Source organism: Mytilus edulis, chromosome 1 (genome assembly GCF_963676685.1).
Source record: "Mytilus edulis chromosome 1, xbMytEdul2.2, whole genome shotgun sequence".
NCBI lineage: Eukaryota > Metazoa > Mollusca > Bivalvia > Mytilida > Mytilidae > Mytilus > Mytilus edulis.
In genome coordinates, this window is record NC_092344.1 from 49,195,579 (window position 1) to 49,211,359 (window position 15,781).

General features: G+C 30.9%; 1 protein-coding gene across 2 annotated transcripts in view; it reads left to right on the forward strand.

Annotated features, from left to right (window-relative positions):
• Window positions 1–12,836: 12,836 nt before the first annotated feature.
• Window positions 12,837–15,781, forward strand: part of LOC139513286 (glutamate receptor-interacting protein 1-like) — a 44,701-nt gene continuing 41,756 nt past the window's right edge. Inside the window, exons 1-3 of one of the 2 annotated variants that reach the window (XM_071301653.1) lie at window positions 12,837–12,995; window positions 14,105–14,167; window positions 14,849–14,920. In XM_071301653.1, the coding sequence (XP_071157754.1) occupies window positions 12,947–12,995; window positions 14,105–14,167; window positions 14,849–14,920 (184 nt within the window). In that variant the 5' untranslated portion in view covers window positions 12,837–12,946. The remainder of the gene's footprint in view (window positions 12,996–14,104; window positions 14,168–14,848; window positions 14,921–15,781) is intronic. The other variant, XM_071301659.1, reaches the window with a different exon arrangement.

Below are 15,781 nucleotides of genomic sequence, written 5' to 3' on the forward strand. Positions count from 1 at the left end.
TGATCTGAATAACAGTTGATGTGGATTTGGGAACAATCGCAAAAAATAAGTGCTCGAAAGCATGCATTGTAATTTATTGCCTTTAAAGGAAAAATACAGGATATTATTCATCGGCAGATTTATTTAAAGGTAAGCTACTGAAATAACGAAAAGATAGTTCGAGGAATTATTTTATGAGTGAAAATCCAATTTTCAAGAAGCATGTGAGAGGTAGCCATGTCAGCGATTGAGTGATGATTTTAAGTTGCTTTTATACGGTAGGGAAATACTGTTTGCTAGTTTCATTTTATGGAGCATATGAGTTCAAGTTTGTCGTATATTTTTTATTGAACTAAAATATTTGAATTAGTGTTTGTGGTCAGTGGTTAATCAGAATTTGGACCTTTGAGTCGTTTGAATGATACCATGTAGTAAACTAAGTCCTCATGATAAAAAAAATCACATTGATAAACATTTATATTTCATTCTAATATGACGTGCTTCTTTCGCTTTATGAATAAACTCATGCTCTAAATCTACTAACTTTTTTTGCACATGTGTATATTGACTACTGCAGAATAATGAATTTTATCAAGTTGGCAAGCATTTGGTATATTTCATTAGCTTAAAACACTTCCAAACTCTTAAATGATGCACATGTTGTTACTAATTCATTTATTATGACTGTAATGTGCTGCATTCCGAAATTGACATATTTGACCTAGATACGACAACCGTTCGTGCTGGCTGTTCAAAAACTCCTCCCTCTAAAAAATCACAGTGCCAGCTGTTTGCTTCTTTACAAACAAGAAAGAGAGGTTCATGGAAGAGCCTACACAATCGCTTTACCCTTATACACATCGGACATAGAAGTTACCTTAATTGTCCGAATCAGAATCGAAATAATTGATGCAAGCTATACTTTATTGTAGTTTTAACATGGGTAGGCATTATATTCGTAATTATTTTTGCCCGAGCGATCTTTTTAAATTTTGTTACTGTTTAATTCAAAGCATTCCAGTCGGAAATCTGACCCAAATGTGACCCGATTTGAAAAAAAGCATCAACGCAACACATGTACAGATAGAATTATTTTTGATGACTTAATTATACTCGATGAAATTACTTTTGCGTGTGTTTTAATATATTCTATCATCTAAGAAATTGTCTATAATACGAATAGATAATGTGTTGGTTATTTTCGAATTCACAAAAACACCACACCATCAGTATTGAAGACTTATTTTCATATTTTGAAAACAGACATAAAAGGGATAAAAATACCAAAAGAAAAATGAAAAAAAACGAAGCTATTATTTTTCTAGGAGTATTTTCAGGCCCAAGTATAGAACTCAAAGGTTTTCTATTGAAACTGCATCATAGTTTCTATAAAAAGCTCATGGTATAACAATGTTTTACGAGTTTTGAACAGCGGTATACTACTGTTGCCTTTTTTTTTTGCATTAAATGCTATATTTAGAAAACTAAAAACAGACCTCAAGGTTTTAAAAGATGATTTTTTAACATTAAAGGTTTCCAAAAAAAAAAGAATCGAATGATGATCAAAGCTTTGAACTGAATAATCGTCAACAGGAAATTACACACTTTACTCTTTTTACGGAAACTTTGTAACAGCATATTGTTGCAACTGGATATTTATTTTCTAGAGCACAAGTCTTTTTTTTATAATTATAATGATCAGGCAGATGAGATGAGGAAATTTACTTAATATCAAATCATAAACAAACAAGCACAAATACGGAGATGAAAAGTACAAGAACAATAAAGGCATCATATAAAACGAAACGATTCTGCTGCATGCTGCATGCGTGCCACATTCTGTTTAATTAAACTACATAGGTGAAGTGGACAGCCAAATATTTTGAAAAGCACATGCGTGATCTTGGGCGCAGAAATTTTTAACTAACTCCCAACCAAATGCTTGACCACTGGCATCTTCTGCTTCTCCGCTAAGTGAACGGTATTTCGGAGAGGAGCAAAATGAAATGTAGGATTACAGCAGATTTCAGTCAGTATGTAGCTAATGGTAATATCTTTGGTTAGCTTGCTTGTTAGCTGAACCGTGAAGTCATTGTTAGGTAAGGTAAACTTCCCTCCTTTAATATTAGACTAGCCCAACAGATAAAAAATCTATCTCTCTGTAGGACTAAGCTACTTTAAAAGGAGGGTAGTATACCTTACCTAACAATGCCTTCACGGTTCAGCTAACAAGCAAGCTAACCAAAGATATTACCATTAGCTACATACTGACTGAAATCTGCTGTAATAAGTTCTGATATGGTGAGAAGTTTTCTTATGAACTAACCAAACACATAGCACCTATAATATTCAGTTCTTCCTGTCGACCTAGTACAAAGCAGGGTTAATATTCAAATTATATCAACATGTCCTGATATTTATGAAATATTAACACCATTTCCCAACTATTCATCCATCAAAAAGTTTGGACAGCCAAAGAGGACTGAATGACTAAATGCTGTGATAATTTCTAATATTTACGTAATAAACTATCCAGGTGCCAAAATCTTGATATCTTGCTATATAGACAAAACTTTACCTTAGTGAAAAGAACAGACATTGTCAAGAACTTACCCCTTATCAAGTCAAGTATGATGAAAATAGGCATATGAAAAACGATTGATAAAACAGACAAAAGACTTACAATAGGCTTTGGTTATTACTAAACGACGTGAAAATATCTTTGCGAAAAAACCTTTGTCTTACTATACTTGGTGGATCTTATCTCCTGAAACGATAAGTACATCAAAATCTTTTTCATATGTTCTCTTTATAAAAATTATTATAGATACCAGGATTAAACTGTGTATGCAGGACACACGTTTAGATTTCAAAAACTGACAAAATAAAACATTGTCAACCGACATAACGAGTGAAAAACAGCGGTAAAATTCCTAACTTACAGAAAATTTTCGAAGAAATGATGTGTTTGAGCTTTTGATTTTGCCATTGGATTAGAGACTTTTCTTTCTGAATTTTCCTCGGAGTTCAGTATTTTTGTGATTTTACTGGTGTTTTTTTTAACCTGGTTGCATAGCTAGCTTGACATCCGACTTGTATGAACGTTGTTAGTAGTTCGATAATATTGGCCAAGTTTGGTAAACAATTCGAGGAGACATGATAGGTTTAATACTGTGACAATTATAAGAACCCAGCAGCCAAAACTGTGTAAATATACAGCACAGGCATACAACAGAACTGACTGAAAAATGTAAACATATAATATGATAGCACACTCGATCAGCAAATAGTGTATCAATTATTTACCAGTATTTTGACACCCAACAAAGTAAATTGGTTGTGTTACACTATTATGGGAGATATTGGATAAACTCAATGTTAGAATAACATATGAACAAACAGAAAAATTAATGAGAAATATCATATTGTCAAACAGTATTGATGACATATAATCTTTATCTTGAAAAACAAACATATTACGATCTAAATCATAATTTGAAGATGTCAGTTCTTATGTTAATTCAATGACAAATTCACTTAAACATAGAAGGTTTTTGATTTCCCATTAGAAGGTCATCAAAGTTGAAAAATGATGATTGTGTTTAAAAATTGGTTGTTCTTCAATGCTTATTAGCAATTGGCACTTAAGTTGTAACGCCTTTTGAATAGAAGCAAATTATGTTTACGATTGTGAATTTCACTGTTTTATGAGTGAGGCCAATTTTGAAAGCAAAAGATTGATCACCAAATTGCCTATATTCAAGGAACGTTAACAAATATTCATCCAATGTATATAACTGAAATTTATATCAATCTCCCTTGTTTAATTGTTTCTTACTTTTTAACTCTTACAATGCTACTAGTATCTAATTTTTCACAGTTTCAACTCGACACATTAAAGTTAGATCATTTTTGTTTTAGAGTAATGTGAATAAATCATAAAACGTTTGTAGTATAGGTCAACGAGACAGCAATCAAACGACATATAAAAGCCAAAAAGAAAAGGATAACTAGAGGTCTTGCTTAAGTTTTGTTATCAGCAACTTAGAAAATAAACCTATTAGATTTACAATGGATATAATGAAGTAAATCTAACTCAGTAAATTGGTTGCGTTACACGGTTAAGTCGAAAGATATTCGATATACTCAATGTTAGTATTCCATATGATCAAACAGAAAAGTTAATGAGAGACATTATGTTGTCAAACAGTATCGCTGTTATATATGAAAAATAGGAAAAATTAATAAGACATATTATACTGTCAAAGAGTATCGATGGGAAATCATCTTTGTCTTTAAAACAAGCATTCAAATCATAATGAATAGACATTTTTCATTTGTGTTTACTCAATGATTTATTCATTTTAGGATATTTTTTGTAGTTTCATTTGAACGTATTTTGCACTGATTGTTTTGCATATTCAAAGACGTGATTCGTTTGCTCGTTCGGTCAAAAGTTTAATTTCTCATCGGAAAGTACCCACGAAAAAGCACGTAATTTTAATCATTGTATTTCGTAATATTATCGTTAAATGTATAGTGTGCTTCATTGCTTGTTAGCTTTTTGGCATTCATGTTGTAGGGTTTAGTGAAAAAGCCAGATATGTATTTATATTTTTCACTTCACTGTATATTTATTCGAACAGATTTTGAGGTCAAAGGGTTGCCTTAAAGCAGCTGAAATTGCATAGAATCAAGAAACATGATTATAAATTATTTTATTTTCAAGGTTCCTTTCGAAGTTTATTACAAAATCTCTAGTTTTTTGTATATGTAACTGTTCTTCAGGTATACCATGTTATTTGGTTTTCCTTTCATCCCGGCACCTTTAATTTTATTTCTACTTTTACCTTTCCTCAATGTTAATGACGTTTTACAATATTTTCATATTCAATTGTTTAAACTTCGTTCCAGTTTTCTGTTTTGCAATGTTTTTATGTTTCTATGGTTACCGTTCCATTGTTGCGTTAAAAACAATTCTAATAATAATCCCCAATAGCATGCTGTTGCAATTTCAGAGTGTGCTGCAATACAATGACAGCAATTGCAATTAGTCACTGTGAGAAGATAAACCTCACATGCAATTTCTTTTTTTTTTTTTAAATAATATCATAATTGCCGTTTGAATGCGATTCTTCCGTGATAACAATATTCTTTTGTACAATAGAAGCGTTAACAAACCTGCAATGATTGTTAACTCCAGAATCAAGCCAGGTTTCGATTAGAAAATCAGGATAAGCACAAAAGAACAATAACATAATGGACGAAATGCATTAATTTGTGTAAATTAGGTAACGGATGTTAAGATTTATGACGATTTTCATCTTGTTTTCTTAAAATCAAATAAGGCAACGCATTCTGCAGAATTCAATTAATGTAACCGTAAAACTAATCAAAATCTCAAATTCAAGTTTGCCGTTGGTATAATCACTTGACTAAAATTGTACTTTCAATTATCTAACGTATATCGCTACGATGATCTTGATTAAGCGTGCTTACTTCGTGTGCACGATATATGGGTTTTATCTCATACCGGGCCGCGTTCAATATCGTAGCTGCTACGTAGTGCTACGTAGATTTTGACTATTGGACGTGTAGCTATAGACTAGCTGCTACATAGATATTGATAGCAGCTACGTAGCGGCTAAGTAGCTGCTACGATATTGAACTCGACCCGGGTCTAGCCAAAGACTTAAGAATTGGTATTTTGTGTTTTCCTTCTTAACAAGCTGAATTTTATAGTAAGAGCAATGTCGGGATAGGGTGAAATGTCATCTTGAAGACTAAATAACCTTTTGAACACGTACGTTAGAAATACAGCTCAGCTTGTCGGTATATTAACGGACAGGTTTCTTATTCATGTCACATTATCATTTTCTCCTCCAGATGTGCATGTATTGTTTGCCACTGAACGTTAAACACACTAAACATAGCATAGTTAGGATATTTGACTCGCATATAACGTTTTTTTTTTTTAAAGAACACCGCTGAAGAAAATACAAGACAGAAACATATATATAATGTCCTGCTGTTTTAAACCACTTAACTATCAAGGTCCGAAAAATAAATGCACATCAGTGTAAATCAAATGATTTAAGGGGGCTTGCGGGTATAAATCAATTTCTTTATTTAAAATAGGATTTCTCTATATAAATCAACTTGATCTTATACTTAATAGAAAAATGAAATAAAAAAATGGGGCACCGTTCATTTACGCTCACAATCTGCCTTCGAAAGACGCATACATGTTTGTTGATGTCCTTTTTTCCTGTTGAACTAATAGGAGAAATAGCGGTAATATCGAAATAAAAAAAGAACTAACTTACTGAAATCGCTTAAATTTTACAATTATTTAGTTTATGTACAGCTCACTCGAAAACAACAATAAAAAATATAGGTCACCGATGAGTTAAAAAAGATATTTCAATTTTAATGCCAAAAAATGTCATTTTTGCACCAAAGGGAGATAATTTGGAGCTTTTTCAATGATATCTACATTTTAAAAATCACCTTGGGCCAACACGATTTGATTTTTGGGAATGATTTTTTTACCATATGATAAATTAACAACTACTTAAGGTAATAAATAACATTTTAAAATTTAATAATAAGAGGGATGTAAAGTTGCACTCTGATTTTCATTAAAAACATTACACGTGGTACTACAAATACTGTGGATCTATTATTATTGTTGGATACCAATTTTCGTAGGTTACGTGTGTACAGGTGAACCACAAAATATCCAGCGAAACGCAAATTTCTATAAAGTTGTATCAAGACTTTAGCAGAACAACGAAATCACAGATCAAAAATGCAAGGTTTCCGTAATCCACGAAAATTGGTACCCACGAAAATAAATGAATCTGCAGTATATGCATAATACTATCATATTTAACATACTTACACAAATATATCATTATACTGATTGAAATGTAAATATATTTGTAAAACCTACATTAAGCAGTCATCCACCTAAAGTATCATAAGTAACCGCACAAGAGAGGTGACCATTAAAAGAGTTCCCGAAAAAATCAAAATAAATGATTGAAATGCAAACGCATTTGTAATGTGCTAAATATTTTTGCACGATGACATATGAATACTTTGATCGTGCCGTAATCATGTTTTTTCACTCAGTATGAATGGGTATGTGTATATTTTCCGAAACAACATCGATTATATAAATAGATTATATTTGCTTAGTATGGGTAAAAGAAATTCCATTTGTTGTATAATTTATGAAAAATTATTCCACATGTTTATTTAATAGCTAATAGAATGTCCGTTTAATATGTATTGCTGTAACTATATTTTGACTATTTTACCGATTATGTCTGTTTTGTTGACGCATCGTTGTAAAAATAACGGAAATTGATGCGACTGTCATATAATGGAGAGGTTTAGCGCTATAAAACCAGGTTCAATCCATTGTCTACATGTGAAAATGTCTGTACCAAGTCAGGAATATAACAGTTGTTGTCCATTCGTTTGTGTGTTTTGTTATTTGATTTTGCCATTTGATTGGGGACTTTCCGTTTTAAATTTTCCTTGGAGTTCAGTATTTTTGTGATTTTATTTTTTATATGTAGTTTTCCCGCATCTGAGCGGTGTCAGCCACAAAGATATGAGAAGATTACATCTATAATGAATATTAATTGTCTTATTTGTTATCTTGCTCTAAAAAGAGAAATTAACAAGAATAGTGTCATTATCTAAAATTTTCAAGATGCAGTACACTTTAGAAAATGTTTTATAGTTATGGGTTTGAAATGAAATCTTAATTGCGACTATTTTCTGTCCTTAAATTAATACTGCTTTTATATGGCTATAAAACTCGATGTACTATCTTGTATTTTTGGAGTTTAATTGCCAAAACCTGAACATTTTGCTGATAAATGATAACACTTCTATGTAAATGAAAGTGTTTCATGGTCGGTAGAGATGTTTTTTGCTGAATTAACCTTCTTTGTTATGGAAATGTAATAAAATACAATGTCGTTAAGACAATTAAGTTCGTGGCTGTGTTTTTAGAGACCAGGAAACTTGTGGAGGAGAGTAGAAAAATGTAGAAGAAAATGGAGAGATCCAAAGCGTACCCCTACTTTTAAACACCTTTATAAACCTAATATAAAGCATTGATAAAAGATTGCAGTCGGTAGAAAAAGGCAATTTGGTAAAATAAAATATATAATTACATCTCTGACAAGTAGAGTTATTACAAATGAGAAGGGCTTACAAACATGTCAAGGCAAAAAAAAAAAAAAAAAACGAACTTGAAAACAAGATACAAGGAGTAGGAACTTTTTCGATAACCTAAGTCTCAATGTGATAAAAACAAGAGCCTCAATGACAAGAATACCAGTAAAATTTATAAAACCAACACAAGTGATAATTTCCTTGCTTTATCAATGTAAACTATTAAATTTATTCTTTTCTTTCAGTAGATGAATAAGTACATTGAGGCTAATTTTGTTCAGGAATACACAAGAACGGTTTTACCTTAAAAATTGGAAAATGAAAAAAAAAAAAAAAAAATTGGGCATATTTTATCATTAATCAAATATTAGGAGAGCATACACCAACCAACATTCATTAAAATCAATAAAGGAACAAATTGTTTGCACTTTTTTGTGTTTAAGAAACAACAAGGAATTAAGAACAGAACTATACCAAATAATAGAATAATAAGATAGTTTCTATTCACGATTCTCCTCATTCCAATATCTGATCAAAAGTTTATACACAATAAATGAAATATTGAGGAAATTTGAAAACTGATCAACGTGTCAGATATTTTAATTGTCTAATTTAATGTTTCTATGTCGAGATTGTGGACTTGTGTGTTTAATTTTATTTGTGTACAAAAATTTGGGTTAAATAAGAACCCAGAACCCAAAGCCCTACTACTCAAATCTGTTTTATCTCCGAGAGTAAGTAAATGCCAAATATCCAATATATTTTCAAATCGAGTTTTCAACATTGAGAGTCCTGTATTTGCGCTCAAAAGCATATTAACACAGAGAGGAAAGCAGACCGATTAGGTGAAAAGAACACGAGCTAGTTTTAAGTCTATTAGTATACATATATTTAACTTTTACAACGTATTTGTTGAATGTTTACATTCATATATAAGCGATTTAATATAACTTCAACAGGAAGTCTCGGTGTTGACAAATGAAGAGTCATTTTTGTGATTATATTTCTTTATTTTTAAGCAAAATTTGGAAATCAAGATTTATATGAAAATCCGTTGAAGTTGTATTTCATTAATTGACAAAAGGTTGTTTTAAGAATAAGAATCTGTCAAATAGGGTTTGACCAAAAACGATGAAACCAGTTCTAAGTTTACGAATGCAATTTTGATTTTAATAAATCATTAGGTTTTTAATTACGAAATTAAAATCAATATACTCTGCTAGGAAAATATAAAACATGATATCATTAAAATATTTATCTACTTCTTAATAAAAAAAACCATGAGATTTTGGTAAACAAGACAAAAAACCAACAACACGCAGTATAATTTTGGTGTGTTTACTGTACCAATCTGATTTTTTAAAATATTTTTTGTTGGTATTTAATCATACATAAAAGTGTTGACGATAACACAACATATTTTCATGTCCAGAAAGGCTGATAAAACTGTGTATCTCACGTTGTATTTGGAGTGAAGCTTCTTTGTATTCCAAGAACAAATACATAGGATTTCGTTTACATTTAATAGATAATTTGTATTTCCTAATCTGTGTATAAATGAAGAATAAATCATTTGTAAAATAAGAAACAAACCTTATTCTAGCTTGTCCTCTACCAACAACAGCCTTGAAATCATGTCTATGAAATGTTTTTCTTCTCTATGCTTAAATCGATACAACGGCACCGATGCGTGTGTTCATTGATAATTCTAGTATAAACAATAGGGAAATGGCATTGGAAAGTCGGATCAAGATTGCGCATGATTCCAATAAATCGATAAGTATAGCTGAATAAATAATAAACCTATTTTCGAAACAATGCCTAAATATTGATAGGATATCAATTTAACAAAGAAACCATATAACGCGATTTTCGAAAATCAACAAAATATAAAATTACAGCATGGTGTGTAACTTCAGATGCTAAAATGTGCAAGAAAAGTACATTTTATCATTTCTTCCTAGTGTGTTTTATACTGTCGTCTTTATAATGATTATTTTCCCAGAAACTGTACGCCTTATGATTCCCAGCCATATATAACCCTATTTCCTACCGTAAATGTATTTGATTACTGTGGTGTTACTATACAATATATATGACTTCTGGTAGATATTTTTTTATGATTCAAATGTATCTGAACGTATCTAGTTGTGGAAATACCAAGTACATTATTATATAATATATAATGTAACTGTTGGTGCATCCAAAGCATTTTTCTGAATTGGTTTAACACCATTAAAACTCTTCAATAAAAATACTTCCTATGGTGCTGTATGACTAAACATGCTTAAAAAGACCTTGAAATAACATACAAATTTAAAGTAGTGCTTAAAGATAATATAAAATAGTTATCGTCTATATATGAGTAAAGTTAGTTCTGATACATGTATGTTTTTTCTAGTCTTTTTTTTATTAATCACATTCACAACAAAGTTCTGCTTACATTAAATAAAAAAAAAAACCGGATGAACATTTGGAGTTTGAGTTACTTCAGACATGTCTTTGAATTTTCTCAAGTTGGATTATACACATGTATCATGTTACATTTTGTCATCATACCTATCAAAAGCTTTTTTTTTTTTATATATATTTCTTCTTTGCAAACCTATATCTGATCATGAAAAATATTGTATATGCAATTTGATATTGTATTCCGTATTGTAATAATATAGTAATGAAAATAATGAAGGTAATAAAATAAGATTTGATAATGGTAATGGGGAATGGGTCAAAGAAACAATTCGACAAAAGAACAGAAAACAGCACAAGGCCACCAACGAGTCTACAAACAGAGAGGAAATCTCGCACCCGGAGGCGCACTTCAACTGTTTATTTTAGAATCTTGTCTTTAAATATTCTTTTTTTTTAATTGCCAAGGACAAAATTCGGATATGGCAATAGTATTAAATTATATATTCAAGAAATCTATGTTTCTAGTGTTACTATATAACTGCTTATAAAATAAATTATGGTACCATCGGGAGCATATACCGATAAACACTAATACATAAAAACGGCAAGGAAGAATAGCTTTAACGGTTTAAAGACAAATAAACGCCAAGCGATGAATAATGATTTGAAAAAATATCTTTATCAAAATTCCGATAATACCGTGATTTTGTAGTAAAAGATTTTTTTTACACACATGTATAGTGTTTAATACTGATTATATTTGTTCTCGATATCATGCAATGTCATTCGATCGATATGATTGAAATCAAATAAAACGAATAACGAAAACAAAGAGTGTTGATCAAGATTTGGATTTTTTAACATAATTGCAAACACAGATGTTACTCAAAGACATAATTACAAGCTCAAGCATACGTCAGTTCTCGTCTAGACTCCCAATTAGTAGACCTTTCTTTCCAATTGTCAAATTGTTCTGCTTTATATAGAAGGAAACATATGGTTACTTCTTGTATCGAATAGGTCACCCGAACTTCTTCTTTCCAGGAGTACCAAACATGCTTGAGAGTTGTTTTTTTTTGGCTATCTGGGATGTATAAATACTCGGTCACATTTCGTCGGAATAAGAACATTACATCTAATGCCTCGTGTAATGACAGTAGTATGCCTTTTTTGCATTAAAGAACTACAACTATGACTCCGAAAGAGACCAGAAGGTGGCCTGTTGCAACGCATAATTCCTGCATACCCTCATTTTCAAGTGGAAGTCAACATTTTACAACTTTCATTCTAGTTGACCAACTTCACAGGATTTACCTATTATACAATTGTAGTATGCTCTTCTTCAATATGTTTGTAATATTTGTCACTGAGTATAAAGCAAAATGCAAGCAACAAACCATCAATCATTCATAGTCATGTTCCGTTGGATCCTTCCGTGTACAGTTTACCTTTTCTTGGTTGCTTAGATATGTGAGTAATCGCGTAACTTATACTGTTTCAGAGATTTCAATTAACTGCTATCTTACTGAAAAGATTCTGCAACGGGGGGGGGGGGGGGTAAAAAAATGTTAACGTGACGGATTTGTAAATTGAATTCTATTTACAAATATAAAAAAAAAATGTACTTTTTTTTAACCCAGATTTATGTCATTGTTACTAATAAAACAACCGAGTTTAATCAATGTCCTTCTTATCTTTCTTCTTCCAATTACTTGTGTTGACCAAGGTTATAGTTGACTTTTCTACTTTTAAAAGATTGTTTTTATGGATATTTTCTAACTCGTCTAAACTGCTTCACAAACCGAATTTTCATTTGAATTTCATAGATTTCTGTGTTCAATGTTACTTTATATACCAACACTCGGAATAATTTTTACTGGTTCTATCAATTTCCATAAAAGCTAGGAATAGTATATCTTAATATATACGTTCCTGGTCAAAAGCTTGGACCTATTACTCTAACTATAATATCATACTGTAGGGTTTGATATGTAAATAGAAATGTAATGTTAGCCATGTAGTAGTGAGGAAAAATAAAGAACTGAAGAAGGCCAATGGCCGAAACGTCTCACAAAATTGATACAATTATATAATATTATATTATATTATATTATACTTACTATAATAGTCCCAGAATGAGATAAAAGCAAGGATTTGAATAGTTTTACAAATTATCATTCCGGAACAGTCAGTTTCCACGTCCGATAGCGTTTTACATTTAAAAATCATTTTCGGAATATCTCGGAGTTTTTCTATAAAAAAAATACGAAACCTTCCGAACAGACAGAAGAAAATGAAAATTTTTGAAAACATTGAAAACGATTAAATTTGACAACATTTATGTGAAATATGTAGTAAAATGCCAGGGTGGAAGCCGGACTGTCTGCGAGGTTCAGTTTATGAGCCAGGTGAAATACATATTTGAGCTATTATGCTCCTAGTGTGATGTTTATTGTTGAAATAATATTTCTTTCAGAAAAAAAAATAATTACCCCCTACTGTTAACTTTCGATTTTTGAGAACATATGAAGATTGAATGCTTATACTTATGCTGCATATAACTGGACTAAACTTTTTTTTATGAAGGGGCAGGTGCTATCTGATCAGTCCTGAAATGGTGATATATTTATTTCTTTATCTTCATAGTCATCCATAAATCTACATGATCTAGTTTGAGATTACTATGATGTCCAACCCAACAGTTGTTTACCAGACAAGCTAGTGCCATGCTTGTCTGGCAAAACAGCTGTTGGACTGTTGGACTACGACAAATCCACAAAAACAAACTAGCAGGAAACGGTATGCTTTCAAATACAAATTTGCAGTAAATTGTATGCTCCTTTATGACAAAAAAATCTGTAAGCGTAACTTCAAATCTGAAAGAGTATGAGTTTTGTCCCCATCCATTTGATTGTGATTGCATACTGTAGTTATGTTCAAGGATAAGACATCATAACCTATCAAGATCAAGATATAAAGAATTTGGACATTTGCACATCCAGCGTGTTTCAGACTTGTCAACTTTTCGGCTTAATGGGGTTATCCCTTAAGAGAGGTGTTGACCTGACCCTATTAAAACTAAATTATTAAGACTAAATACTTATAAATTAAAAGCTGTTAAAATTCAGAGGAGTAAAAAATACATTTAAACACACACAAATGACATGTATATTCATTGATATTCCTCCAAAGCCATTCTTGTTCTAATTAAGAACACTAAAATGTAAAACATGTGTTAAGATGCATACAGTGTAGGTATGCATTAATAGGTCCTCTTGTGCTTAAAATCTTGTGAGGACATCTTGAAAAGATGGCAGGTACATGTACATGTATAATGTGTGAAATGTGTTTTAGTTTAATAATTTATTTACATTTTTGGATCTCCTTACAATTTACCTGAACAACTTAGCTGGTTCCATATGAATTGCAACTTGTGAACATGTGATATACCTTATACCTTAAAGAATCAATAGTTGAAGCCAAAGCTGTTTCTTAGATGTGTATGATATTTTTTCAGATCCTCTGAAGCTGAAAGAAAGAAAACATGATCAAAATGCAGTAATAGAAGATTCAAGCGAAGGTACATTAGTTTCACAGATATAACTCCATCACACACACAAATACACACATGCGCAAATGTAACTAGGAAATAATAGAGAGTAAATTAAATTATTTAAATCAGTTGCTGTTACGATAGTCATAATGTGGTTCATGTATTCATGTATATATTGATATAAAGTTCACATATATTGATACATGTATAAAAAAATTAACACGATGAATTTAAGTGAAATAAAATCTTATTATTTCAAGACAAACAATTCAATGAAAATAGTTAGCCCACAGATGTACTGTAAATGCAGCCTGGTCTAAATGTTGAGAAATTTGGAGATTTATCTATCACTGGAAAATAAGCAATATTATTTATAAATGATTATTCCTACAAGCCCAACCCATGACAAAATCAGCAGCAAAGGAACATTGCTCATATAATTAGTTCTGTTTTTTAATATATACAATTCACATGTTAGGTCACACTTATCTTCATCTCAAAATCACATTGACTCCTACAATTCAGAACAATAGCTCACAATTAACTGCAGTGAAAAGAATGTCCATAGCCCTAGGCCTTTTTCTGAACTTTTCTGAAGTTAGTTTGGAAAAATTGTATTATGACTTATTACTAATGTGAGTAGATTACAATTGCAAAATGTACATCTTTATATTTAAATGATGCATTCTCTATTTTTTTAAATTTCAGATGACAAGAAAGGTATTGCTGTCCTTGAACTGTATAAACAAGATGGACATGGTCTGGGATTTATTGTATCAGGTAAAGAAAGAGTCAGTTCTTGAAAACTTAGATGCCAATGCAATATTTTATAATACCCACATGTACACAGTGGTTGTTATACTGAAGTTACCTGTCTGTTTGTCTTTTCATTTGTCCATTACTTTCTTTACATATATTACTTAGCTTCTGTATTAAGAAATAGTTTGCTATTTTGTCAAGAACTATATTATGTTGAATTCATAATAATAGTGGCATTGCCTTGTAGCTTGGGATACATGCTAAATCTAAAAGTGAAAAAGGGTGCTACTTGCAGTAATTGAGGCCAGATCTTTTAAATTTTGGTTAAAATTACATTCATGCAATTAAAACCCTTTTAAGACTAGCTTAAAAGCTGTGTTTTCCTGACCTTATTACTACTTTGAGAGAAAAGAAACAAATTACATTGAGGTGAACATTCTTTTCAACTTGTTATGATCATTTCAAACAATTTATCAATGAAATGTATACTCAGACATTAGGTTACAAAATGTTGTGTAAGTGTTGAACCATAGTTGTTGGGAAAATTATTTTATTGAAAATTAAATTAAGTAAATATACCCAATATTTGTTCTAAAAACAGCAATGAAATAGGGTATGGTTATATCAAATTTGGAGTTATCTTCCTTTGTACAAAATTGTAATTAAACTATTTACAATTATGATCATTTAGGAAAATATATTGTATTAAAATATTGCCTTCCATAGGTTATGCTCAATTTTTAAATGAACGCAATCTTTGCTCTTCAGTCTTCACAAGCACTCTGATATTGCAGTAATCACCTATAGATATAATGGAGTGAATTTCAAAACTCTTTGATGATATATAGCTTGAAAATATTGAAAATATTTCTTTTGTTTTTC